The sequence below is a fragment of the Sphaeramia orbicularis genome, chromosome 7 (genome assembly GCF_902148855.1).
Source record: "Sphaeramia orbicularis chromosome 7, fSphaOr1.1, whole genome shotgun sequence".
In the NCBI taxonomy this organism is placed as follows: Eukaryota; Metazoa; Chordata; class Actinopteri; order Kurtiformes; family Apogonidae; genus Sphaeramia; species Sphaeramia orbicularis.
This window is the reverse complement of record NC_043963.1, coordinates 51,451,592-51,477,517: the sequence shown is the minus strand read 5'-3', so window position 1 is coordinate 51,477,517 and position 25,926 is coordinate 51,451,592. Positions and strand designations below refer to the sequence as shown.

Sequence of the window (25,926 nt, the reverse complement as noted above, 5' to 3'; positions counted from 1 at the left end):
ATGGCAGTAAATCGTTTGTCTAAAAAAAGGGAATAAGGAAAGTGGGAAAACAGAAAATTATTCCAGGTTGGAATGAATATGCGTCTGATCTGTATAAATGGGCTAAAGAAGCCTTTCACACCTGGGTATTAGCTGGACAAGCAAGACATGGACCAGAGTTTGAATGCACAAAAAAAGCAAATGCCATGTTTAAATATGCTGTCCGATTTATTAGAAAGACTGAACAGATGATGAAGACAAATTCCATGACTAGAAAACTTCAACACAATGATGTTAATGCATTCTGGAATGAAGTGAAAGTCATTAATAATAGTAAAATACCTCTGTCATCTAATATTGATGGTATATCTGGAAATGAAAGTATTGCTGAATTATGGGAAAAACATTTTAGTGAGCTTTTTAACTGTGTTGAGTGTTGAGTTTAAGGTTGGTGATGTTATTTATAATGATGGTGTTTTGGTTAAACCAGATGAAGTGTACCATGCTATTGGGAAACTAGCTGTGGAAAAAGCATGTGGTCTTGGTTTGATAACAACTAAACATCTGAAATATGCTAGCTATAGACTTGCAGTGCCCCTTACAATGTGTTTTTCTGGTCTGCTGGCACATGGCATTTTGCCTGACCCTATGCGATTAGTACTAGTAATGCCAGTCATCAAAGACAAAACCCGTAAAGCATCCAGTATATTTAACTACAGACTAATTGCTCTAGCTAGCATATTGTCTAAAGTGCTTGAGCTGATTTTATTGGATAGACTTAAAGAATAGGTTAAAAGCAGTTTGGTTTTAAAAATGAACATGGGACAGATCTGTGTGCATATGCACTAACAGAACTAGTATCGAACTATAAGAGGCACAATACGATAGTGTTCACGTGTTTTTTAGATGCATCTAAAGCTTTTGATCACATTAACCATGGTAAATTATTTATTAAGTTACAAAAAAAAGTGGGGTTCCATCCTATTTGATATGAATATTGCGCTACTGGTACACTCATCAATCCATGCAGGCCAGATGGGGCAGGACAGTATCAACTCGTTTTCCTCAAGAGGGTCTGGCTGCAGACCACCACTGTCAGACCCATCCCTCACAGACCAGAATAAAATTGACCGCCACTGCCAGGACCGGAAATACGAACCTGAAATACACAAAATTTAAATATAAAATCAACCGCCACTGTTAGGACCGGAAATATAAATTCTCAAAACAAAATCATACTTCTGGCTATTTTAAACGTACAATTTTCAAAATAAGATTGTAAAATATTTTATTTCGTTGCCTGACAGTTTTGTGATTTTCTTGCAAAATATTGTATGGGGAAAGGATTTTCTCCTGGATGCATTTATGAGGGAAAACATGAAAAAAAAAAATGCATGTAATATGCAGCCCTGTAGCTGCTAGGACAAGGGTGTCAAACTCAGGTCCTCGAGGGCCAGTATCCTGCATGTTTTAGATCAGGGGTCACCAACCTTTTCTCTTCTGTGGGCTACTTTTACCTAATGAAGTTGCTGGAGGGCTACTCTAATTTAGCAACATTTATTTACATAGCTATTTTTCATACATACACATATTTTGTATCATACGTTTGTAACATTGTGCTCTTCATTTATTTTATTTATTTATATATCTTTGTTTTAACATTTACAATACTTAAAAAGTGTTAATATGAAACTATTACTGTACTTTAATTAAGAAAATCAAAAGTAGAAAAAAACAAATACGAGCATTTGCATGCTGTATTCCTAAATATTTTAATACTATGCCAAAAATTATGAAATGGAACAATCCTGCATATTTTTATAGAATTACTAAAAACAAATAATACACACCTGTATGTGCATTTTTAATACTTGGAAATTGTGAAAAGGAACATTGTCACTCACACAATAAAACTTCACTAGCATGTGCTGCTGTTTTTCTGAAGGATTTGACCTTTTCTAAATTCACATATGCTGTCAAAACATATTAATTAAAACCAGAAGTTCGTGCACATAAATCCACCACCCCGTCACTTCTACAGTCATCACACTGGAGTCAAACGCAGAGGCACCTGTTCAGGTCCGACTCCAGCTGTCTGAGCGCAGATAGTGTACATATGTTTGCGCTGGTCCAGGATGTGAACCACTTTACTGATGCCTCTGTTGAAGCGCTGGCCTTGGTCAATTTAGTGAACATGGACTGTTGTTTTTGGACTTTAGTTTTCAGCTCTTTTACCTTCTCTTCACGGAGGCTGATTCCCACTGGAGAATCTCCAGAAAAGTTGCTGTGAACTTTGGTGAAGTTCCGCCCCACGTTGCATCTTTTACTGACTTCCAGAACGCGCCACAGATCAGACACACACACACACACACACACACACACACACACACTCGTCTTTCACATTTGTCAGACAGAAGTCCGTGCCTCATCATTGGTGAAAATAACTCCCAGACTATATTTGGCCGACATCGTTGTGGGGCTAAACCCACTACCTGCCTGGCATCTGGCTCATCCTGGGCCCCGCCCCTCTCCAATGACAGGCAGCAAACCAGCGCTAAAGTTTGATTGACAGCTAGTTGACCGTTTCATCTCGGGAGGGGGACACTTGTAATTTTGATTGGGTGGAAATTTAGACCTGTTCTACCAAATGACGAATCAACTTTGTGTTCTTATATTAGTGACCACTGGCGAACCACCGGTAGATCGCGAGCAATGTGTTGGAGAACCCTGAACTAGTTCTATTTTTAGAACAGGCCTGCGGGCGACTCGCGTGGTCCCTGCGGGCGACCTGGTGCCCGCGGGGACCGTGTTGGTGACCCCTGTTTTAGATATTTCCCTCTTCCATCACACCTGGAATCCATTACATCATTATCAGGCTTGCGCAGGGCTTGATGATGAGCTGATCATTAATTGAACCAGGGGCTTGTTTCTGCACTGGCTCCTTAAATCGTTAAGCCTAGCACAACAAAAAATGCATCCATTTAACGCATTGTGCTATCCCGTTTCTGGGCTCGCTCTTTGTTCGTTAACAACTAACGCAACGCAAGATGCGTTTGTGCGTTAGTTCGTTAACCCCAACGCAACGCAAAATGCGCTATCCCATTTCTGGGCTAGGTGGTTAAAAGTGTGCGCTCGCCCAGTTCCTCATTCCAGGGCTGATTTTAACGTGGACCTTGGAGGTCCATGTTAGAAGGAGGATGTATTGTTGTAGCTTCGTTTCACTTCGTTTCTGTCATGTATTTCCTGTGAAATATTATTTCTATTTGAAAAAGAAGATTTTTAACACAAGTTTGACAATATTTTAATGATATCAGATTTTTCCCATGGACATTTTGCACTGATAAAAATAAATTTACCGAGTGAGGACTGATTCGCTCACTGAATTTTATTCTCTATCGATTTATAGGTAAATATAGATTAGTTCAGGACAAAGTGTGTGGCTTTGAGAGATGAATGAATGAATGAATGAATGAGAACTGTATGGGGCCAGAGCCATTGAACTGGTGCCACACACACCAGTGGGTGTGTGTGTCTGTGTGCGCGCATAATGAGTAATGAGCGCATGGATGAGAGGAATGGAACAGCGTTAAGTTTTTCTATACAATCTGTTTGTCCTGTTGTTCGGCTTGGTTACGACCAACAGTTACCAGTTAGAGTTGTGTTAATAAGTCACCAGTGCAGAATAACTGGGGTCATCCTTAGACGTACAATATATACGTGTAAATAATTCAGTTCAGAGTGTGTGTGTGTGTGTGTGTGTGTGTGTGTGGGGGGGGGGGTCTATAGTCAGAGGGTGAGGAGGTCCATCCAGACAGGTGAGGGTAAGGGAGGAGGTCACAGATTCGGGGTCACAGATAGCCTATAATAATTCTTCATTCTAACCATGATGTTGTCAGATGACTGGAAACAACGGGAGCGGAGGCATTGTTCTGGGTTAAATAGTGAACGCACCTGTTTAGCACACCCTTGAACGCAAATAGTGAGCGAATGTTGGCGCAATGAACGTAGAAACTGATTTTTGCGTTCGTTAAGCCCCTGCGTTCGCCGACCCATCATTCGCTCACTATTTGCGCAAATGGCTGCATTCACTATTTAACCCAGAAACGAGCCCCAGGTGGGTCAACTCGGGCACTAAAGAGGTGCAGGTTGGCCTCCACCCATTCTGCTGCACGTCTGCAGTCCTGAAGGATTCTAGTTTCACATGTGTTCTATAAACATAACAGATAGAAATATGAGCTTTTCAGTGCAGCCAGACATGATCACTGGAAGAGGTTTCTTTGGAAAAAGACAAATAAAACATAAATTCATAAATAAGATGTCACAAAGATATTTGAAAATGAAAGTTAATAAGCATAGAAATGCGCACACATCAAAGTTACAGCTTAGGGTACCGAGTTTGGAAGTTAACAAAACGAGACTGATCTAATGAAATGGGGTTGTATGTCATGCCAGTTCTTATGGTATTTGGCATGCTATATGTATGCATTTTCAACTTTTCACGTGTTACTAAATGCCATTTGACCACGTGTCAATATTACGCTAAGATCTCTGGTTCACATAACCCTGACCCTCAGTGTGTGATGTTTGACATATCAATTCAGGTTGGACAGGGGGCTACTAACGGTGTGAACATACACGCGGAAAGCTAATAATGCGTAGCGATAACACGCCAATTAAAAGTGGCGTCTATATTGATGCGAGTCATGATAACACAACAGTGGTGAGCACTTTGCAACTGCAGTAAAGTCAGTTTGCAACCTTAAAACTTACCCCAGTGTTACAAAAAACAACCTTGGCTAGACTGAAGGGATGACTGGCTTGATAGCAGTAACACGTGAAAAAGCTTTCTTAAGAACACAATGAATGGCTTAACAAACTGAAATAGGATTAAAAAGGCGAAGTGCAATACCCTTCACTATCTGTCCATAATGTAAATAATTTGAAATTAACCTAACTAATTGAATTGAAATGAACAGTCGACTTTCTTCAGACGTTATTTCTTTCAGAAACTTTCCGTTTGCTAACACGGTGCGCTATGTAGCTGCTAACTACATTAAAAACTGTATGGCAGAGTCACGTTCAGCCATTTTTGTAACTAAAGTCTAATATTATTATCCAAGTTCAAACGAATGTTACATATCGTTTGCTCAAGCATCTTCTTCTTCTTCCTCTGGTGGAAGTGTATCAAAGCTACACTTTTTCCAGTCCTGACAGTGGCGGTGCCTCACAGTGGCAGTCTGCAGGGGAGGGATCTGACAGTGGCGGTCTGCAGTCAGACCTCTCTCGCTTTCCTGTTACTAATGGGGTTAGACAGGGTGGGATATTGTAACCTGTCCTGTTTAATCTGTATATGGATGAGCTGTCAGGGAAATTACAGAAATGTAAAACTGGATGCATGATGGGGGATAGGTATGTTAATCATCTGAAGTATGCTGATGATTTAATTATTATGTCACCTTATAGTGCTGGATTACATTAACTGCTTAGAGTATGTACTAACTATGGAGTGCTATATGATATCAAATTTAATCCTAGAAAGAGTGTGGTAATGATAGCCAGAACTAAGGAGGATCAGAAGAATATTTTTCCATCCTTTTATTTATCAGAGCAAGAACTTGATGTTGTGACCAAACTGAAATATCTGGGGCATATCATCCGGAGTGATCTCTATTATGATGATGATGATGATGATGATGATGATGTGCAACGTCAATGCTGTAAGCTATATGCCCAAGCAAATATGCTTGCACGTAAATTTCATTTGTGTTCTGTTGAGGTCAAAATGGCACTCTTCAGAGCATACTGTACCCCACTTTATACAGCTCACCTATGGTGTAGCTACAGTACAGCAAAGCTGAATAAGATTAAGGTTGCATTTAATGATGCTCTTAGAATATTGTTGAAATATCCCAGGTGGGAAAGTGCAAGTTATCTTTTTGTGACATGTAATATTCCTACTCTCCATGCTTTGCTGAGGAATTTTATATATATGTGCATGTGCAGGTTCAAGGGATCTAGGAATGGAATGATAATGTCTCTGACTGACTCTAATCTGAGTGACACAAGGTACACCTCCATCTTTTGGAAATATTGGCACAAACAACTATATGTATATGTATTGCTGACCACTGACTGACATTGTATATCTGTGATTTTTATCTCTGTGGCTTGTGTGTGTGTGTGTGTGTGCGTGTGCGCGTGCATGTATTGTCTACTTTTGGACTTAAAGTCTGCAAATAAAATAAAATAATAAACATACATTTTAAAACTGAGTCACTCGGTAAACTTGTTTTAGAATAAGAATTCCACCCCCCTCTGGCATACAATGGTTATTTGCCAATCAAATGTCTGTTACACAAGTTTGTCCATTCAGTGACAGCAGTTCTACAAACTACTTGTAGTTGGTGTCAGCACATCCACTGTAATATTCTAACACCAGTTGCTGTCATGTATTTCAAGAAGGTTTTGACTGGTGAGACCAAATCCTAGATGACCATGAGTAGATGTTGGTATTGATCCCAAACTGGGAAATTGTAGCGCGTGATCAATAGTAAAAATAGGACACACGAATAAAAAAATGCAACGCAAAGGCCAACACATTATACATACTAAATTACAAGTATAAAAACAGAACTGGTAGAAAATCTGGACAATCAAACAGTAAGGTGCAACAATAAACTGTAATGTGCAAAAGTAATACAGAATTTTTCAGCAAGATGGAGGTGCATAAATAACAATAAAGTGCATAGTGGAAATATCCCACTATCTCTAACCCTAGCTGGTCAAGGCAGACGGCCATCCTCCAGGAGTCAGGGTCTGCTCGAGCCTGCCTGTTAAAAGGAAGTTTCTCCTCGCCACTGTCACCAGTTACAAGGGTTTGCTCCTGGAGGATTCTGTTGGGTTTCTGTAAATTGGCTTAGAGTCTGGTTTCAACCAACTCGATATGTAAAGTGTCATGAGATTACTTTTGTTATGATTTGGTGCTATATAAATAAAATTTGATTGATTGATGGAGTGAAATATGTTTATTACCGGTTTTTAACATCAGAGATGAGTTTATTGTAAAGTAGGAGTGTCACAAAATATCGATATGGTGAACTATCGCAATATTTAATCTTACGATGGATTATCAATGTGCTCTCGTTGCATATCGGTTTTGTTTTTTTTAAATTATTATTAAAATATAGCTGCTAGGGGTGTAACAGTGCACTCGTTTGTACTGAACCATTTTGGTTTGGGGCCTTCGATACAATACGGAGGTGTACTGAACAAATATGTGTGGCCTATGTGAAGAACGCAAACACTAGGTAAGCAGGGTGGTCACAAGCGGAACCCATGTGCAGGGTTTCCTCCATATACAATCAGCAGTGGCGAATTCTCAGCACTGCTGCAAAAAAAACCCAAAACATGACAACAGAGAATATAACAGACACAGAAGCCAGGTCAGACGTTCGAAGCATGTTAAGTTTCATTTTCAGTTTTCGGTATGTTGCAGCTTTGTGGCACGAAAGAGTCCTTGGGTTCCTTTACAGCAAAAAGGTTTTTACCCTCGGCCACACTGGCCACAGTGTATTGTCATCAGTTGGTAGTCTGTCAGTGTGTTTGTCTGTCCAAAAACTTTGGCATATACTGATAAGTCAGGCAACTGGGAGCAGTAGTGCGCTTGATAAGTCAGGCCAAGGGTTTTCAAGGGCATGCACGTTATATTTATTTTTTAACTCAAGTTGGCAAAATCAAGTGAAACTGTTTCTTTTCTCCTTCACCGTGCCTCTGCTGCTTTGTTACTGTGAGGTCACATTCACAGCACGTTAGGGAATACTGTGAGGCGTTCAGAATCACTCAGTAAATTACACAGTTTGCCATCAACGAACATTGAACATTCAAAAATACAAAATCACATAACATGTGGGCTGCCTGTTAATGCATAAATGACTGAACAACATTTTGTAGAAATGTCCTGTGTCCCACAGGTAGTTACAGAGCGCACCCCCCCCAACACCCCCTCCCTTCACTGGTCTCCTTCACTGTACTGAAAACGTATTGAAAATGTATCGAACCGAAGACCCTGTACCAAAAACATACCAAACCAAAAATTTTCTGTACCATTACACCCCTAATAGCTGCTATAAGCTTCTTTAATAGTTCCTCCTTAGTGAGTTGAGTCACTGTTTTACAAGTCATCCAGGGGGCGCTCCTTGCGCAAGTGGCTGAAAATTGGGCCAAAGTCACAGAAGAAAAAAACAAACAAACAATGGCGCTAATATGACGGACTCAAATGGTAAAGTAAATCAAAAACGTGGACTCACTTTGTCTTTTATAGTGTGGATGGTACAAAGCTGGATAAGAACTTTGCAGTATGTAAGAACTGTCTCACGAAAATAGGATACATGGGCGGCACTACAAACATGCACAGCCACATATTTTATTTTTGTTGTGTCTACTTAATAGTTTTGTCATGTTTTCTGAATGAGTTTAAAATAGTGTCACTGTTTGTCAAACACCTAAAAAAAATCCTGTTTACAGTTATGTTGCACTAAATTAGTGTCAATTTTTTTGTACTATTACTGTTTGTACTTTGGTTAAATTATGCTGCAAAATATAAACTATTACATTTTTTTTTTTGTTTTAGCCCTATAAACACACAGATATATCATAGGTTTTTAAGAGCCAAATATCGATAATCGCAGTATTGCCCTATCGAGATATTATCATAATCGTGAGCCACATATCACTTATCGTATCATATTGTATCATATCCATTTGTAAAGTGGAATAGAATGTGGCAGGAAAGATTTCTTGAATCTGATCGTTTGACAGTGGAGCTGTAATAGTCTGTTGGAGAGGGTGCTCTGCTGTCTGTCCAGTGTGTGGTGGAGAGGGTGCTTATCATTGTCCATGATGAATATCAGTTTCTTAAGTGTCCAATGCTGTCTCAAAATTGTCCAGCCTGAGATCTATTGCAGAGCCAGCCTTTTTGATAATTTTGTCAAGTCTGTTGGTGTTGTTGGCTCTAATGCTGATGCCCTAACACATAGCAGCAAAAAAGATTGTGCTGGCCACAATAGACTGGTAAAAGGTCTTCAACATCTTGTTGCATACACCGAAGGATCTAAGCTTCCTCAGAAAATACAATCTGCTCATCCCTATCTTGCACACACCCTCGATGTTAAATTTCCAGTCCAGTCTGTTGCTAATCACCACCCCCAGGTATTTGTAGTCCTCCATCTCCTCCACAGCCTGCCCCTTAAGTCAATCACCATCTCTCTGGTCTTGTTGACATTCAGCCTCAGGTGATTCCCTTCAGTCCACTCCACAAAGTTGTCTATTAGTGTCCTGTACCCCCCCCCCCCCCCCCTTATACACCCTACAACAGCTGAGTCATCAGAAAACTTCTGCAGATGACATGACTCTGAGTTGTGCTGGAAGTCTGTGGTATATAAGGTGAAGAGGAAAGGGGAGAGCACAGTGCACTGTGGAGCTCCTGTACACAACACCAGACAGCACATTACCCAGATGGACAAACTATGGCCCGCCTATGATCAGGGAGTGAAGGCAGGAAAATTACTTGCATGGTGCTTAAAAACACAGAGATTCTGACTGCTAATGGAGATAAAACATCAGATCTTCAAATAATTAATACACTTTTTGAATCATGGGCGAAGTCAAGGGAAGGTTAACATCTGGTCAAAAAAATTTAATTCCAATAATCTACACCAAACTTATATTTTTGGGTAGGTAATTATATTTTCAGAAAAATGTATTTTGAAATGAGAAGAAAATTGTGAAAAAAATTTTGAGGAGTTTTATGAGTGTAAATTTTTGGAAAGTGACAAAGTTTTCTACCGTCATTCTGGGTTCATTTTATAAACTCTCAAAAATAAACTAAATTTATTCCAAATTCATTGATATTTGACCATTATATTATCATATTTTGAACACACAGTGTTTAAAATTAATAAACGCATATATGGCTCAGGTCAAGGGAAAGTGAACATGTATGATAAAAATCAAAATTATTCTTAGGATATACTGCATGGACTTTTTTTTTTTTTTTTTTTTTTTTAAGCTTAGAATCTATTTTTTGAAACTTTTCCAATTTTCAATTGATTCAGCAGAAAAAAGTTACAACCAATGGAACAAAAGTAACTTTCAAATGTATTGACACCTCTTGACACTGACTTTTTACCACATTTTCACAATACTACTACTTTGTCAAATATTTAAAGTAACATATTTTTATTGTATTTGTTACTTGCATTCATTCATAATATTACTGTCCTAAACAGATTTTCACACATTGTAGAAATGGTAAATTTTCAATTTATCATTTTATGGTTCTGATTTTGGGCTCCATAACCAATAACAACAAGACCAATACTGTCTTGGAGGATACAATGTTTTCCACAGAAATTTGTATAGTCTGTAATGCAGTGGGTCAGACTGTTGATGTCCTCCCTGTGTAGACTACACAGTGTGTCCCAGTCTGTGGTGTCAAAACAGTCCCTCAGCTGCACTCTCTCCCTAGTCCATACTAGGGATGTAACGATATGAAAATTTCATATCACAGTTGTGACTAAAATTTTTACGGTTATCATTATTATTGTGGTATTATTTAAATGTGCTCAACATGTTTAGAAAGTACTTATACACACACTGAAATAATTTGTAAGTTGAATTTTGAAAAAAACAAAAACAAACAAAAAACGAATGAAAGAACATGCAGAATGTACTTTCTGTTGGCAGAAACATTAAAATATTAACATGTAAACATCAAACATACAAATGTGCATTAAAGATGGCATCTTATGGCCATAAGAGATATCGACGGTGCGCAGACAGATGCCCACAAGACAATTGCCCACAACCTTAATGAAAAAAGAGACAATTGCCCACAACTTTATTTCATTTTTTTTTTTATTTTATTAGCAACAAAAGTAACAAAATTATATACATTGTTAGGGTTAGGGGTTAGGGGTTAGTATTTGCATGCTTCATATAGTTCTCCCAGTGGAATGATGCTATACTACAAATTGTGGGCATTTGTCTCTTTTTTCATTAAGGTTGTGGGCATTTGTCTTGTGGGCATTTGTCATGGAATCGATGTCTACACCAGGGGTGGGAATTGATAGGATTTTATCAATATCAATGCCATTGTTGATTCTGCTTACCAATCCAATTCCTTATCAATTCTCCTATTGATTCCTGAGTAGTTTTTTGAGTGGGAAAAAAAGTAGTTGGACAGGTCATAGTGGAGATTGTTTAGCCATTTTCCATATCAAATCATTCACAGTGTCACACATATACACCATTATAACACACATAAACAGAAAGTGAAACACAATCATATTTTTCTTAACTGTTTAATGAACAAATGTAAATATTCTGAAAGAATGAGGATTTTAAAACATGTTAGGGTGATCTGATCCAGACTGGACAGTGGTGGCAGTCCTGGTGAGAGACAGACAAATCACAACAGTGGCATATAGTCCAGTTACTCTGGAAGTCAGTCACTGGATTTACTGTTGAATTTCCTTCAGTTCATCAAGCCTCCTGTCCTTTGGTTTTTCCTCATGTTGTGTGCCTTTGTACAGTTGAAGGTCACTCGTTTGGACCCCATTTGAACTGGCATGAGTTTGTCCTGAGTGTCTATATTGAAACGGTTTCTCTGTCGGGTGAGGATCTGAAGCAGCAAGTCCGTGTTCTCTCTCTCTCTTTCTCTGTGCACTCGGACCGGGTCTGTGGTGCGCTTGGACAGACTGGGTCTGTGGTGCGCTCGGATGGACTGGGTCTGTGCGGGAGCCAGCTATTCCCGAATGTCTGGAGAGCTGTCCATGCATGTGCCTTTTGCCATGTTTTCAGAGGCCAAACATTACAAACTGCGCATGCACGCCTGGAGTGCTGCTGCTTCTCCAGGAAATGAGCAGTATTACCGTGATTTTCAAAGTACGGTAATCGAATACGATTATCATGATAATTGGAATTTAAACCGTAATACTAGCCGTCGGAAATTTCACCATGGTTTATCGTTATATCAGTAATCGTTACATCCTTAGTCCATACCTTCACAGTTTTCTTCTGTGGAGGCAGCCTCTGGGCCCTTTCACACTGCGTACCGAGTCCGTACCATACTTGGATACGTTCACACCTTTCCTGCAGATGTAGCATGTACTGCGGCCTGTGCCCATGTACGAGTGGGTGTTACAGGGCCGAAACAGTAAGTGGCGGTGTGGAAGGAATTCTGTCACTATCCAACAAACGCACAAGTCAGAAGAGGACAAACCCTTACGTCATCAACCCAGCGACTGTTCTGTTCATTTGTCTACAATGGCGGCAACACTTGTCTATCCATTAGCCTGTTTGAGGTAAGTGAAGAGGAGCGACCTTCATTGTCCCTGATATATCACTGAGTAGTTTGGTCGATAAGGTGAACTTGTGCCGCACCGATCCGAGGCTTTTTCAGGAGACAACAGGAGCGCCGTCTATGGTCTTGTGGTGATTAGGTCATTTCCATTGCTGGAGTGGTGATTATGTCACATCTGTTCTCAGGCATGGCTCACTTTCACACAGCAACGTACTGTACTGGAGTCCACACAGTCTATACCCAGGACTACCTTCTCAGCTGGACTCGGGTATGGTACTCGCGCACAGAAAGTTTGCGATCATGTTGATTAAAATTAAGCAGACTTTGGGGTCAGTAGAGTGGCTGAATGGGTCTCCCACGGCGGTCTCAAGAAGTACACAAAACAAAAGAAAAAGTAGCGCAAAAGTTTCAGAATGCATACCCCTAGGTGTGCAACTTCTAGGGGATTTAGTGAGAATAAAGACAGGATGTGAGAAGTAGGGATAAATACTAAAAAATACAAAGGAAAAGAAATCACAAGCAAGAGCTCTTCTAACTCACGCCCACTCACGCGGCGCCATCTTGACAAATCGAAGAAGTCCTTTGTCAGGTGGGCATTGTGAAATGTAGTATTGTCCTGTTTTTAAACCCAGTCATTACCACACAGACAAGGGCCCCCAGTCATGAGGGATGCCCCTTGCAACATCTCCACATAGCCAGCCACAGTTTGATGCCCCTGCACAACCTAAAGCTCCATTGTTCCACTGAAGGAAAAAGCGCCCCAGATCATGATTGCGCCCTCTTCACTGTGCCATGTAGAAACATCTCAAGTGGGATCTCCTTGTCATGCCAGTAACATTGGAAGCCATCAGGAACATCAAGTTAATTTTTTTCTCATCAGAGAATAAAACTTTTTTCCACCTTTTAATGTCCCATTTTTGGTGCTCTTTTGCAAAATACAAATGGGCAATATTGTGGCGTTGAAGGAGACGAGGTCTTTGAAGATGTTTTTTGTTCTTAAACCCCTTCTCTTGCAGATGCTGTCTGATGGTTATTGGGCTGCAGTGGGCACCAGTAACAACCTTAATTTGAGTCGAGGATCATCCTGTATCTTGATGGACAGCCAATCAGAATGCCGGTGAAATTTTTTTGTGTCTACCACTTGACTTTTTGTTCCATAACCCTCAGGATCTTTTAAGGAATTCAAAATGACAGTCTTACTGTGTCCAACCTCCTTTTGTCAATGTGGCCAAAGAGCATATGACAATTTTTTGAGGCAGAATCACAAACCATGATCTGAATCACAATTTTCTCACCTCTTCCAAAAATATGTAGAAGTTAGAACCAAACAAACAGAGGAGGAGCAATGCAGTTTTCCTGGATGTGTAACTGTTGGCTAGCTCTTTACCCCTACTGCGGTGCTGGAGGGGGCATGGGAGTTTGCCCATCCAGTTCACGTGTTTTGTGGATCAGGAGAAGGCTTACGACCATGTCCCCAGGGGTCATCCACCTCGTACTCCTGGAGGAGTACGAGGTGGATGGTCCCTTGCTAGTGGCCATTCAGTCCCTGTATCGAAGGAGTGTGAGCCTGGTCCACGTAGCTGGTAATAAGTTGGACCTGTTCCTGGTGAAGGTTGGACTTTGCCAGGGCTGCCGTTTGTCACCAATTCTGTTCATAATTTTTATGAGAAGAATTTCTAGATGCAGCCGGGTGGTGGAGGGGGTCGGTTTTGGTGGTGGGAGGATCTTGTCTCTGCCTTTTATGGATGATGTCCTCTTAGCTTCATTGAGCAGCGACCTCCTGCTTTTGCTGGGGCAGTTCGCAGCTGAGTGTGAAGTGGCTGGTATGAAGATCAGCACCTCCAAGTCTGAGGCCATGGTCCTCAGCCAGAAAAGGGTAGAGTGCCACTCGAGGTCGGGGAGGAATTCCTCCCTCAGGAGTTTAAGTATCTCGGGATCTTGTTCACAAGTGAGGGTAAATGGTAAATGGACTGCACTTTGTGCATTTTCTATACCATCATGGTGCCCAAAGTACTTTACAAAGCCTCACACTCACACGCTCATACACCAGTTGGCGGCTGCTGCCATGCAAGTCACTGCCAGACCACACTCGGAACAATTTAGGGTTCAGTATGTTGCCCAAGGACACTTGACATGTGGACAGTCGGAGCCAGGATTCGAACTGCTCTACCAACTAAGCCACAGCCGCCCGAGGGTAGGATGGAGTGGAAGATTGACAGCCGAATTGGGGCGGCGCCTGTTGTAATGCAGACGCTAAACCGGTCTGTTGTAATAAAGAGGGAGTTAAGCCAAAAGGCGAAGCTACCAGTTGATCTGCATTCCAACCCTCACCTATGGTCATGAGCTCTGGGTAATGACCAAAAGAATGAGGTTGTGAGTACAAGCGGCTGAAATGAGTTTCCTTCGCAGGGTGGCCTAGCTCAGCCTTAGAGATATGGTGAGGAGCTCGGACATCCAGGAGAGACTGCTGCTCCTACATGTCAAGAGGAGCCAGTTGAGGTGGTTCGGGCATCTAGTGAGGATGCCTCCTGGACGCCTCCCTGGGGAGGTATTTCGGGCATGCCTTGGGGCAGACCCAGGACACGCTGGAGGGATTATATCTCTCGGCTGGCCTGGGAATGCCTCGGGATTCCCCTGGAAGAGTTGGTGGACGTGGTTTGGGAGAGGGCTGTCTGGGCTTCTTTGCTGAGGCTGCTGCCCCCCGTGACTCGGACCCAGATAAGTGGATAAAGATGGTGCATTTGGTTGGAGTGAAACTGGAAAGTCCAAAAATCTGGATCAAATAAAACCATTCTAAAATCCAGTGGTATGTCCCTCAGGAACACATGTTGTTTTTCTGCATGGCCCTTTATTATCCTTTTATCTTTATTTGCCCTTTTGGGAAATATGGGGTGTAATCTACATAAACAAATGGCTCTGTACTGTTTCAAAGCAAATTTGTGTTGTGTGTTTTACAGGTGGAGATCCTGTCCCATAAAGATGAGCTACAAACTTCACTCAGGAAGGTAGTCAAAGAGGTGAGAGGTCAGCAGTTCCTGAAAAATACACAACCTAAACAATAATACACAACAGGAGAATAGACCTCCACCAACAATCTAAGTCATCCTCCAACAAATCATAAAACAGCATCAGCTTGTGATTGTACTGATTGTGTGTTTTTTGAAGTGATTTTAAATGTTTGCTGTGTAGACCTCACATGAGATGATCATTCAGTGCCTATCCAGAGTGGCCACTCACCCTTTTCATGGTATGTTTTCATTACAGCTTTCTCTCACACTTCACAGTAACCAAGCAGTACACCCTTTATATTTTTACTCACTAGTTTGTTTGGACTCCTTGTTGAGCCGCATTATGTAATAAATTCCCATTATGTAATAAAATTTCAAAATGTAATAAGAATGTCACGTCATCTTGTAATAAAGCCGCATTATGTAATAAAGTGACGCATTTTATAATAAACTACCTCAGTGCATCATGTAGTGCATTTTTTCGCATTATGTAGTAAGTTATTACAATTTGAGAAATTTATTACAAAATGCACTTGACACATTTTTATTTTCAGGAAAATGTAATAACATGGTTAATTACGTAATAACGACACTCAAGTAGATTTTTTTGCCCTCTTTAATTGAAGTAGCCCTGCAGATTAGTAGTTGTAGTAGTGGTAATGATAGCCTACCTATTACCATTACATTCGCAATTAGTACACACACTCCAACATGCACACACAAAGTAGAAAATGCTGATGTTGAACAATAAATGGCTTTATTTCTAAACAGAACCTTTTTAAGGGAAATTAAATTATTTTGATCATTATAAGGTGTCTATGCCAGTTGGAAAAAAAAAGAAACTCAGGAAAGTGTCTTTAACAATGTAAACAACATTTCTGGATATGAAAAAAGAGCTAAACCGTCGCACCTTTGGTGGCTAACTTGCGACTAAAATGTATTTTGCTGAATATATTTTGATCAAAATAGTGTCCAGGGGTTTTTCTTAACCGGGGAACAGGGGCGCTGCATTGTCATACTTTTGGCTAGCGCCCCCTTACTGAAATTCTGATTTTTTTTTTTTTTTTACTCCGAAGCTCACAGTTACGCCGTACACTTATTAGTGATGAAAGTTTTCCAGTTTTTGCCGGAAATCAATTTTTTTTCTGAAAACTGAGCATATGTTCCAGTAAATTAACTCTGTCTTCGCCAGTGACGAGATTTTCCGTCAATCCGTGTTTTCACTGTTGTAGTTGTAGTTTTCGAATGACGGTATCCCATGGCAACACATACAGCGCCAGTCACTCTGAATGAGGAAATGCCAACTCTGCAGGAACCGCACGCAGTTTCAAAAGCCTTAAACATGATTATGGAGACAGAGTCCGACAATTCAATATATGATGGAGCTTCAGAAGAACCTTTAGAGACAGGAACGGAGAAATAGAAGGTGAGGGAGATGGACACGGAACACAGTAAACACGGAGCGGCAAGGGTCTGACACAGAGATGAGGAAGAGGAAGCGGGGGTACAGAGCGACATGGAGACAATGGCAGACAGGAGGAAGAGAAAAGAGACATTTATAGTGGACATTCAAAGAGAAGACAGACACACAGACGTGGGACAAGACAAAGGACAGCTAGTCTGCCTCTGTTAGAGTGAATTCAGATTCAGACTGTGGACATGGAACAGATTCAGCTTCATAATGTCAGCGGGGACACAGGTAAGACACTGCTTTATTTGGCTTTTGTATGAAACAAATAAATGCAAATATTCATACATAGATAAATAACTAGATGTCCATATAATTATTTACAGATCGAACACAGCAGGTGGTCCAACAGGAGGATGTGGTGCAGCCAAGGAAAGGCCAGAAATCTACAGTATTTAGTGAATTTGTTTCTTGTTTTTCTTGAAAATGAGGAATATGGAAGTGTTTATATCCAAAAGCTAAACTAATATGTGTTAGACTCATAACTGATGTATGTAAATGTGTACATTTTATAAGGAACCTGGTGCTTTAGAAGATGTTTTGTCTAAAGTTTGGTGTGGTTTCCCTTAATATTTAATAGAATGATGGGATATCTTAGAGCTTTTTGTTATTATTATTGCTGTTATTATTATTTTATTTTGTGATTTTGAATACAGTGTTACTGTTTGTAAATAAGAAAAAGTCAAAAATGTAAATAGGAAATCAATTTTATCTTGAAAATCAATGTCTTTGAAAAAAAAGTTTTCTCAGTTTTTTGCTCAAAATTCATTTTTTTCCTGAAAATGACAAATATTCAAATGTTTGCATCTCATGAATGAATGAATATAGAATAAAATTGTTTTTTGTGTTTAAAAGTTGAAGTTCTGTTCTTTCTTCTGATGTATTCAGTGTTCACATACACCGAACACAACATTTTCAGTGAGCCTTCAAAGATTAGTGAATATGACCAATCAAAAATAAGTTCAAGTGGTCCTGGCTCGAGGAAACTGATAGAAATGTCGATTTTCTGTGTTTCTTCTGCTATGTGCCCAAGGACTAACAACGGACTGCTGTCAGAATACGTGGATCTCAGGTATAATCCTTACACTGAAAATGGAACACCTTTGTCAAACTCTGTTGATGGAAAGGACTTGGATAGATATTTGGATAGAAAAGCACAAAATGGAACCTATGGTGACCACATAACACTGCAAAGAGCGGCTAAAATTTTTAATGTTCAGTTTCTAATTGTTTCCTCACTGGGTATCAACGCTTCCACCATTATATCTCCATCCAACACGTATTCTGACAGCAGTCCGTTGTTAGTCCTTGGGCACATAGCAGAAGGGCATGGAGAGCACTATTTGTGTCAGGAGGGTCCTGTCTCATCCTTTATTGAAAACATTTTGACCGTTCAGGCAGAAAGGATTTTTCCATCGAGTGGCAACAACCAAACAAATAAGAAAATTAACATCGATAAGATTCAACTTCAAAGTGTCCAGCTAGATTCATCAGAAGACCTTGAACCAAACCAGTTAAGTAATCAAGATGCGGACCACCATGATAATTATCAAGAAAACTGTCACCCAGATCAGCCACAATCTGTGACAATATTGCATAACCTACCTCTCCCACCTGTTTTACCTGTCTCTCCTGACCTGCACACCCAATCTGTCCAGCCTCATCAAATCGATCAACCTGTTGTGCCAACAGAAATTTTGATGACAATAATCCAAATGACCCTTGAAGATGACATGTCAGTGCTTGGCACCTTCAACAGAGTGTCTGATCTTTTCAAATACCTCGCAGCTCAATTCCATCCATACATCTAAGGGAAACGTTAAGCCAAAGCCTTGAATTGGAATACATTTTGTGATGTTGAGATGAAGCCTCATGAGACATCAAACCACTTGAGCCAATTGGTTCGAGAAAGGGTTCATTTCTCGAGGCTTCATGTGCACACGAAACCACCTACTGGCCATGTGTATAATCACAGGCAGCTGGATCTGAACCACAGAATGTGTGATGCATTGAATTTTTGGGTCTGTTATGGTTCTTAGGAATGACTATGAATAACAAAAAATGTATGACCAAATAATTTCTCTACATAAATTATCACATATGTGTATAATAAAATATTATTGAATGTATTCTGTGTGTGTAAGTTTCCCCCAAATGGTATATGTATGTATAATGTATCGTATGTGGGAGGTTGTGTAATGTTTTTTTTTTTTTTTTTTTTTTTTTTTTTTTTGCCACTTTAGGAAAATGGCATTAATTTCAACAGGCAGAAGACAGTGAAAGTACTTGCATAACTAGGAAGAGGGCACTGAACATGCTTGCGTAATTTGGACAATGATTTACAGGACAGGGGAGATTTGATTTTTTTTTTTTTTTTTTTTTTCAGAAATATCAGTTTCTCAACAGTTTTTGGTTTGAAGTGATTTTTTTTTTTTTTATTTGGACACAACCTCTTTGACAAGGACAAGATCCCGGATACAAGCGATTGAAATGAGTTTCCTTCGCAGGTTGGCTGGGCGCACCCTTAGGGATAGGGTGAGGAGCTCAGCCACCAGGGAGGAACTCGGAGTAGAGCCGCTGCTCCTCCACATTGAGGGGCCAGCTGAGGTGGCTCAGGCATCTGTTTCGGATGCCTCCTGGACGCCTCCCAGGAGAGGTGTTCCAGGCATGTCCCACCAAGAGGAGGTCTCGGGGAAGACCTAGGACACGTTGGAGAGACTATGTCTTTCGGCTGGCCAGGGAATGCCTCGGGGTCCCCCCGGAAGAGCTGGAGGAGGTGTCTGGGGAGAGGGAAGTCTGAGCATCCCTACTTAGACTGTTGCCCCCACGACCCGGCCACGAATAAGCGGTGGATAATGGATGGATGGATGGACAACCTCTTTGGCGTTTGAAAACACCCTCTCACATGGTACAGAAGATGCACAAGAACACAAGAACAAGATTATATAAACTGGGGTACAGTAATTTTTTGTCTCTTCCAGTACTCCAGATAAGCAAACCTTATGTGTCTGAAATAATGTTAGATTTAGTTTACCTTATTAGGAGTTATCAAATCCAAATGTCCCCACACAGGGGAAATCCTCCTCTTCTTCACTGGCTCCATCCTCTTACTCATCCTTCTCTTCTCACTCTCCTAAATCTTCAAATGATCTCTCTCTCTAAACTCTTCAAACTGTTTCCAAACAGTATAAACGCTATCCAAACTCTGGTATCCAAACTATCCAAACTCTGTTCAAACTCTGCACTGACCCTAACTCTCAATCAAAAACCCACATTTTGAACAGAGCCTGAGGGGTCTGTTTTGCTGTCAAACCTGAATCACATAGAACCACCTCTGAACCATTGCGTGAAGCAGTCACGTGGTACAGCCGGGCAGCGAGGCTTCGGACGTCATCATTTTCAGCTCCTCCCCTAAATGAACCAAGCCTCGATATGCGCTTCGCGGAAATGCCCCCTCCGTTACTCGACACACGCTTCAAAGCCTCGGCACATCTCCAAACATCACTAAATACATTGGAGACCACACAATTAGCGTACAAAAACTGTACAAAGCAGCAGGACGCTCCAGTGGTGTGGCAATAAGACTTAAGGTGCTGTTTAGCAAAAATTCAAAGTGGATTATGGCATGGCTGTTAATTGAGTATACTAGTCATGGACAATTTAAAATTAAAGATGTCTTTTGGAAAGTCACTTAGACACGTGTTTGGCACTGATTAGTGTGTGTTTATCAGCAAAATACATTTTAGTTACAAGTTAGCCACCAAAGGTGTGTGACGGTTTAGCTCTTTTTTTATATCCAGAAATGTTGTTTACATTGTTAAAGACACTTTTCTGAGTTTTTTTTTTTCCAACTGGCATAGACACTTTATAGTGATCGTAATGTATTCAGCAAAATACATTTTAGTTGCAAGTTAGCCACCAAAGGTGTGACGGTTTAGCTCTTTTTTTATATCCAGAAATGTTGTTTACATTGTTAAAGACACTTTCCTGAGTTTCTTTTTTTTTCCAACTGGCATAGACACCTTATATTGATCAAAATATTTTAATTTGCCCTAAAAAGGTTCTTTTTAGAAATAAAGCCATTTATTGTTCAACATCAGCATTTTCTACTTTGTGTGTGCATGTTGGAGTGTGTGTACTAATTGCGAATGTAATGGTAATAGGTAGGCTATCATTACCACTACTACGACTACTAATCTGCAGGGCTACTTCAATTAAAGAGGGCAAAAAAATCTACTTGAGTGTCGTTATTACGTAATTAACCATGTTATTACATTTTCCTGAAAATAAAAATGTGTCAAGTGCATTTTGTAATAAATTTCTCAAATTGTAATAACTTACTACATAATGCGAAAAAATGTACTACATGATGCACTGAGGTAGTTTATTATAAAATGCGTCACTTTATTACATAATGCGGCTTTATTACAAGATGATGTGACATTCTTATTACATTTTGAACTTTTATTACATAATGGGAATTTATTACATAATGTGGCTCAACACTTCCTCTTTTGTTCTGTGGTTTTACAGTGCTGTCCGTGCGTTGTATGGCCCAGTTTGTTGGCAGGGAGGTCAAGTACAGGTAATATCCGCACACATTTATGAAGACTGTCAACACAAAAGACAGTTAATGTGATTTGTGGATTCTATGTACCCAGAATTAAAAAAAAAACCAAAACAGTGCTATTTCACAAAGCTGGTTTTCCCTTAACACATTGAAATAAATGTAGAGGGATTGGGCGTCCCTAATGTTGAAAGTTGTAATGGACACCTTAGGTGCTAGGTTAATCACTTAGTGGGCATATGGAGTTAGATAATGTTTACTGTGGCTTAAGGCTACGTTTATACATAGCCAGGTATTTTACAAAACGGATATTTCCCTGTCTCCATTAAAAACAAAAAACTTGTTCAGACGTGATCATTTTCAGAAAACACTGCATTTATACTGCCCTATATATCTACACCGTCAAGAGCATTTCAGGCCTGTTGATGGTAGTGTAGTGAGAAGACTGAGTACCATTAACCAATCAGAATCCCGAAAAGAATCATAACAAAACATTACTTCCGCTATGAACCTATGGGCATGTAGTTTTCCTGCGTGTCGTGCTGTGATAATCGCTCCGAGACGCGACCAGAACTCTCCCTCCATTGCTTAAAAGGTTATCAGAAGAACAGATGTCTGCATCTCATGGGATCAATCAATTAATCAATCAGTCAATCAATCAATCAAATTTTATTTATATAGGACCAAATCGTAGCAAAAGTTATCTCATGACACTTTACATGTAGAGCCGTTTGAAACCAGACTCATTAGGTGAATATAACAAAACAACTGCTAATTTCTGAAAGAAACAGAGTGTCAATTGAAGTTCAGGTTTACTGTGTGTGGTGCGGATAACTGACAGGTGATCTACACTTACACAGTAATATACGGTGGTCCTTTCAGCAGGTGCAGTCAGGGAGTGGTTACAGTGAATTCTTGTAAATAACTGTGTAGTAGTGCTGTCCTGGAGTGTTGGGTGTTTTGCCTTGTTTTTGTCAAGTTTTGCTGTTTTTTTCACCATGTATGTGTGTGTGTATATATATATATGTGTGTGTGTGTGTATGTGTGTGTATATATATATATATATATATATATATATATATATATATGTATATATATATGTATATGTATATATATGTATATGTATATATATATGTATATGTATGGCCCATATGTATGGCCCCAAAAATGTTTGCCTGTGAGTATTTTATGTTCAGTTGTTGTATGAATGAATAGTATAAAATATCTCTGATGTGAACCTTTTGTTACTGGATAAAAAGATGTTGTAAATCTTAAATTAATCTGTAAATGCTAATCGTTAGCGTGTCTGTGGATTTTCCCATTCAAGTTAGCATCGAGCTAGCAGTCTTTTTCCCATTCTTTTAAATGTATAATGCCATGTAAATGTACTAAGTGAACATAACTGAGACATATTTTGTATGTATGTTGCAGTTTTACAGTGAGTCTACAGTAAAAGATTTGGAGACAAGTTTTGGGCTTTTCTTGTTAAACCTGTTGTCTATCTGCTGAGCTAATCGCTACACGCACACAAGCAGAGGCAGAATAATAGGAGTTATAATTGTACTGTCCTCGCTAAGATGTCTGCAGCTTAAACATGTTAATAACACATTGTAATAAACACATCCAAAATAACGTCATAAACATGTTTCTAACGGCACGTTTGCATGTGAAATTATTTAGCATACAACAGAATGATACAGGCGTTGCTTCTGCAGGAGTTACACAAAGTTTGATTCAACATTACTCGGAAAAGGTCGCTCACTCTTCTCTCAGCTACGTGCACAGTTCACACAGAGCACCAGTGTGTGGAGCGCCAAAATAAAAGCATGAGTTTCAAAATAAGAGTCCATATGTATAAATGAACTAAGACTTGCTTGAAAGGCAGAACAGCATTAACGGGATATTAAAAAAATTGTCGCTGTTATTTAAATTTAATGAATGCGTTAAACGCGGTAATAACACGTTAACTTGCCCAGCCCTAATATATATGTATATATGTATATATACATGTATATGTATTAGAGATCAACCGATATGGGTGTTTCAGGGCCGATACCGATTATTAGTAGTTAGAGGAGGCCGATAACCGATATTTGGAGCCGATGTTCATTTGCAGTAAAAGTGTAAAACTCGGCGTGAAAAATTTTGAATAATGCAAACACTGAACTTCGTTTAAATGCCTAAAACATGTTTATTTAATCAAACAAATAGAAAATAATAGCTCCAGAAGTGCATGGATTTCCTAGACTCAGAAGCATCTCTTATAAAGTTGAATAAAAGCTTAAATAAATAGCTCCCTTAAATTTTTCCACAGTAAATAAAGTAAAATTTAAATATAACTATAATGACTTATCTTTGTTTTAAGTTCAAACACAACAAAAATACAGGGAGACTCTTGTAAACTCTTGGGCCACATGTTGACATATGCCCAACTCATCATGCTTAATTTATTACAGCATTTGGGACACCATAAGTTGATTTCATTATTAAATTTTATATTTTACCGTGCGATAGCAGGGACCCTGTCATTCAAAACTATGTTGCTACATTATTAATTATTAATACGACAAAAGCTACATAAAAAGTATAATAGTGGCTATGAGTGCAATTAAACTCCTGACAGAACACAAACAGCCTTTTGGGCTTTAATGAGCACACACAGGATTTAAAATGTTCCACCATGTTCAGATAAATCGCTTCTGAATTTGACTCTCTCTCATCTTCACTTTAATTTTCAGATCATAGGACTAGAAAGCTTACAGCAACATTAGTAGTTGTGAGTTGTAGAGTTCTTCATGTGACTTTAACGCAAACACACACTATTATGTTACATACCAACACAGTCTCATCCCAAATAGTCAGAAATCGACGCATATGGTCAGAGCCCCATAGCAGCACTATTTGACGCAGGGGGTACCCCTTCCGCGTCGGATTTCGACGCGGAATGGGTACACACCGCGGAGAGACGAAGTTGTCTCGTGTGAGAAGCTCCAGAGAGAAAACACATGTGTTAAAGGTAAATACAGACAACTCTTCTGAAACTGTACTAAACATCCCTGTGCTCTACATCTGATAACTACTACTAATGTTTCAGAAGAATGTCAGGGTAGAGTAAACATTAGCGGCAGCTCTGCTAACTCATATTACCTCCTGACGTGTGTGAATTAGACTGCTGATAATATGGAGATGGAAACAGTCTGTGATAGAAAAGCATGTGTGTGGGATTAAGAGAGAGCACCTAAAAAACTCAGTTCACTTGTTATAGGGAAGCACGCTGAGGTGGAGTCTGATGAGCTTTTACCAGAACATTAGTTCATCAGTCTCTAAACGCTCTATGTATTAGTACTGGAGAAAATGTATGTAGAACACAGTCTCATCCCAAGTCAGTCCCAGTCTGTGTGTGAGGACAGCCTCCACGTCAACCAATCAGAGGGCACAGAGTGGATAGTGCAGGAGAGAGAGAGAGAGAGAGGAGAGAGAGAGAGAGAGAGGGGCGCGGCTGCATCTGAGCCGAAATAACCTAGTTTTAAATTGATTTCTTAATATCGGCCCGTCCGATTAAAAAAAGGCCGATACCGATATATGTCAAATTTCCAAATATCGGCACCGATAATCGGCCCGGCCGATAATCGGTCGATCTCTAATATGTATATAGGGGCGACACGGTGGTGCAGTGGATAGCACTCGTGCCTCACAGCAAGAAGATCCTGGGTTCGAGTCCAACGCCAGTCAACAGGGGGTGGGACCTTTCTGTGTGGAGTTTGCCATGTTCTCCCCATGTCTGCGTGGGTTCTCTCCGGGTACTCCGGCTTCCTCCCACAATCCAAACACATGCACTGATAGGTTAATTGGTTAATCTAAATTGCCCATAGGTGTGAATGTGAGAGTGTTTGTTTGTCCCTATATGTTCAGCCCTGCGATGAACTGGCACAATGTCCAGGGTGTACCCCGCCTTCGCCCTTAAGTAGCTGGGATAGGCTCCAAGCGACCCCCGTGACCCTAGTGAGGATAAAGCAGGTTCAGGTAATGAATGAATATACAGGGTTATTCAAAAAGAATGAACCGATTTCGTTACGCAATATTTTAACAAGGAAAAGCAATAGAAAACTCCAGCCAAGTCGCAAGTATTCTACTGAAAATCAACTTTTATTTCCTGTCTTACAAGTGTTCAATGTGACCACCACCTGCAGCACGCACAACATCAATGCGATAAGAGAATTCCTCCCAGACATGTATCAGCATATCACAATCCACTGAATTGATCACTGTTGTTAACCTCAATGTTTAAGGTCATTGAGGTTAGTGGGTAGCAGTGGAACATAAACTTAGAAAACTCCTCTTTCAAATGGTCACTGACAAATTCCATGACGATGCTTGAGAAGTGAAGCAATGCGTCATGAAATGTGTGTGTGTGTGTGAGTGTGTGTGTGTATGTGTGTGTATATATATATATATAAATTCATGTTCACAGGAAAACCACCGCTTATTAATTAATCGTTAATAAATGTCTATATATATATATATATATATATATATATATATA

At 39.9% G+C, this 25,926-nt stretch overlaps 1 protein-coding gene across 1 annotated transcript in view; it reads left to right on the top strand.

Annotated features, from left to right (window-relative positions):
* Positions 1–25,926, top strand: part of LOC115422980 (mitochondrial carrier homolog 1-like) — a 40,824-nt gene that overhangs the window by 1,981 nt on the left and 12,917 nt on the right. Inside the window, exons 4-6 of the mRNA XM_030139644.1 lie at positions 15,298–15,357; positions 15,530–15,587; positions 21,350–21,401. Of these exons, the coding sequence (XP_029995504.1) occupies positions 15,298–15,357; positions 15,530–15,587; positions 21,350–21,401 (170 nt within the window). The remainder of the gene's footprint in view (positions 1–15,297; positions 15,358–15,529; positions 15,588–21,349; positions 21,402–25,926) is intronic.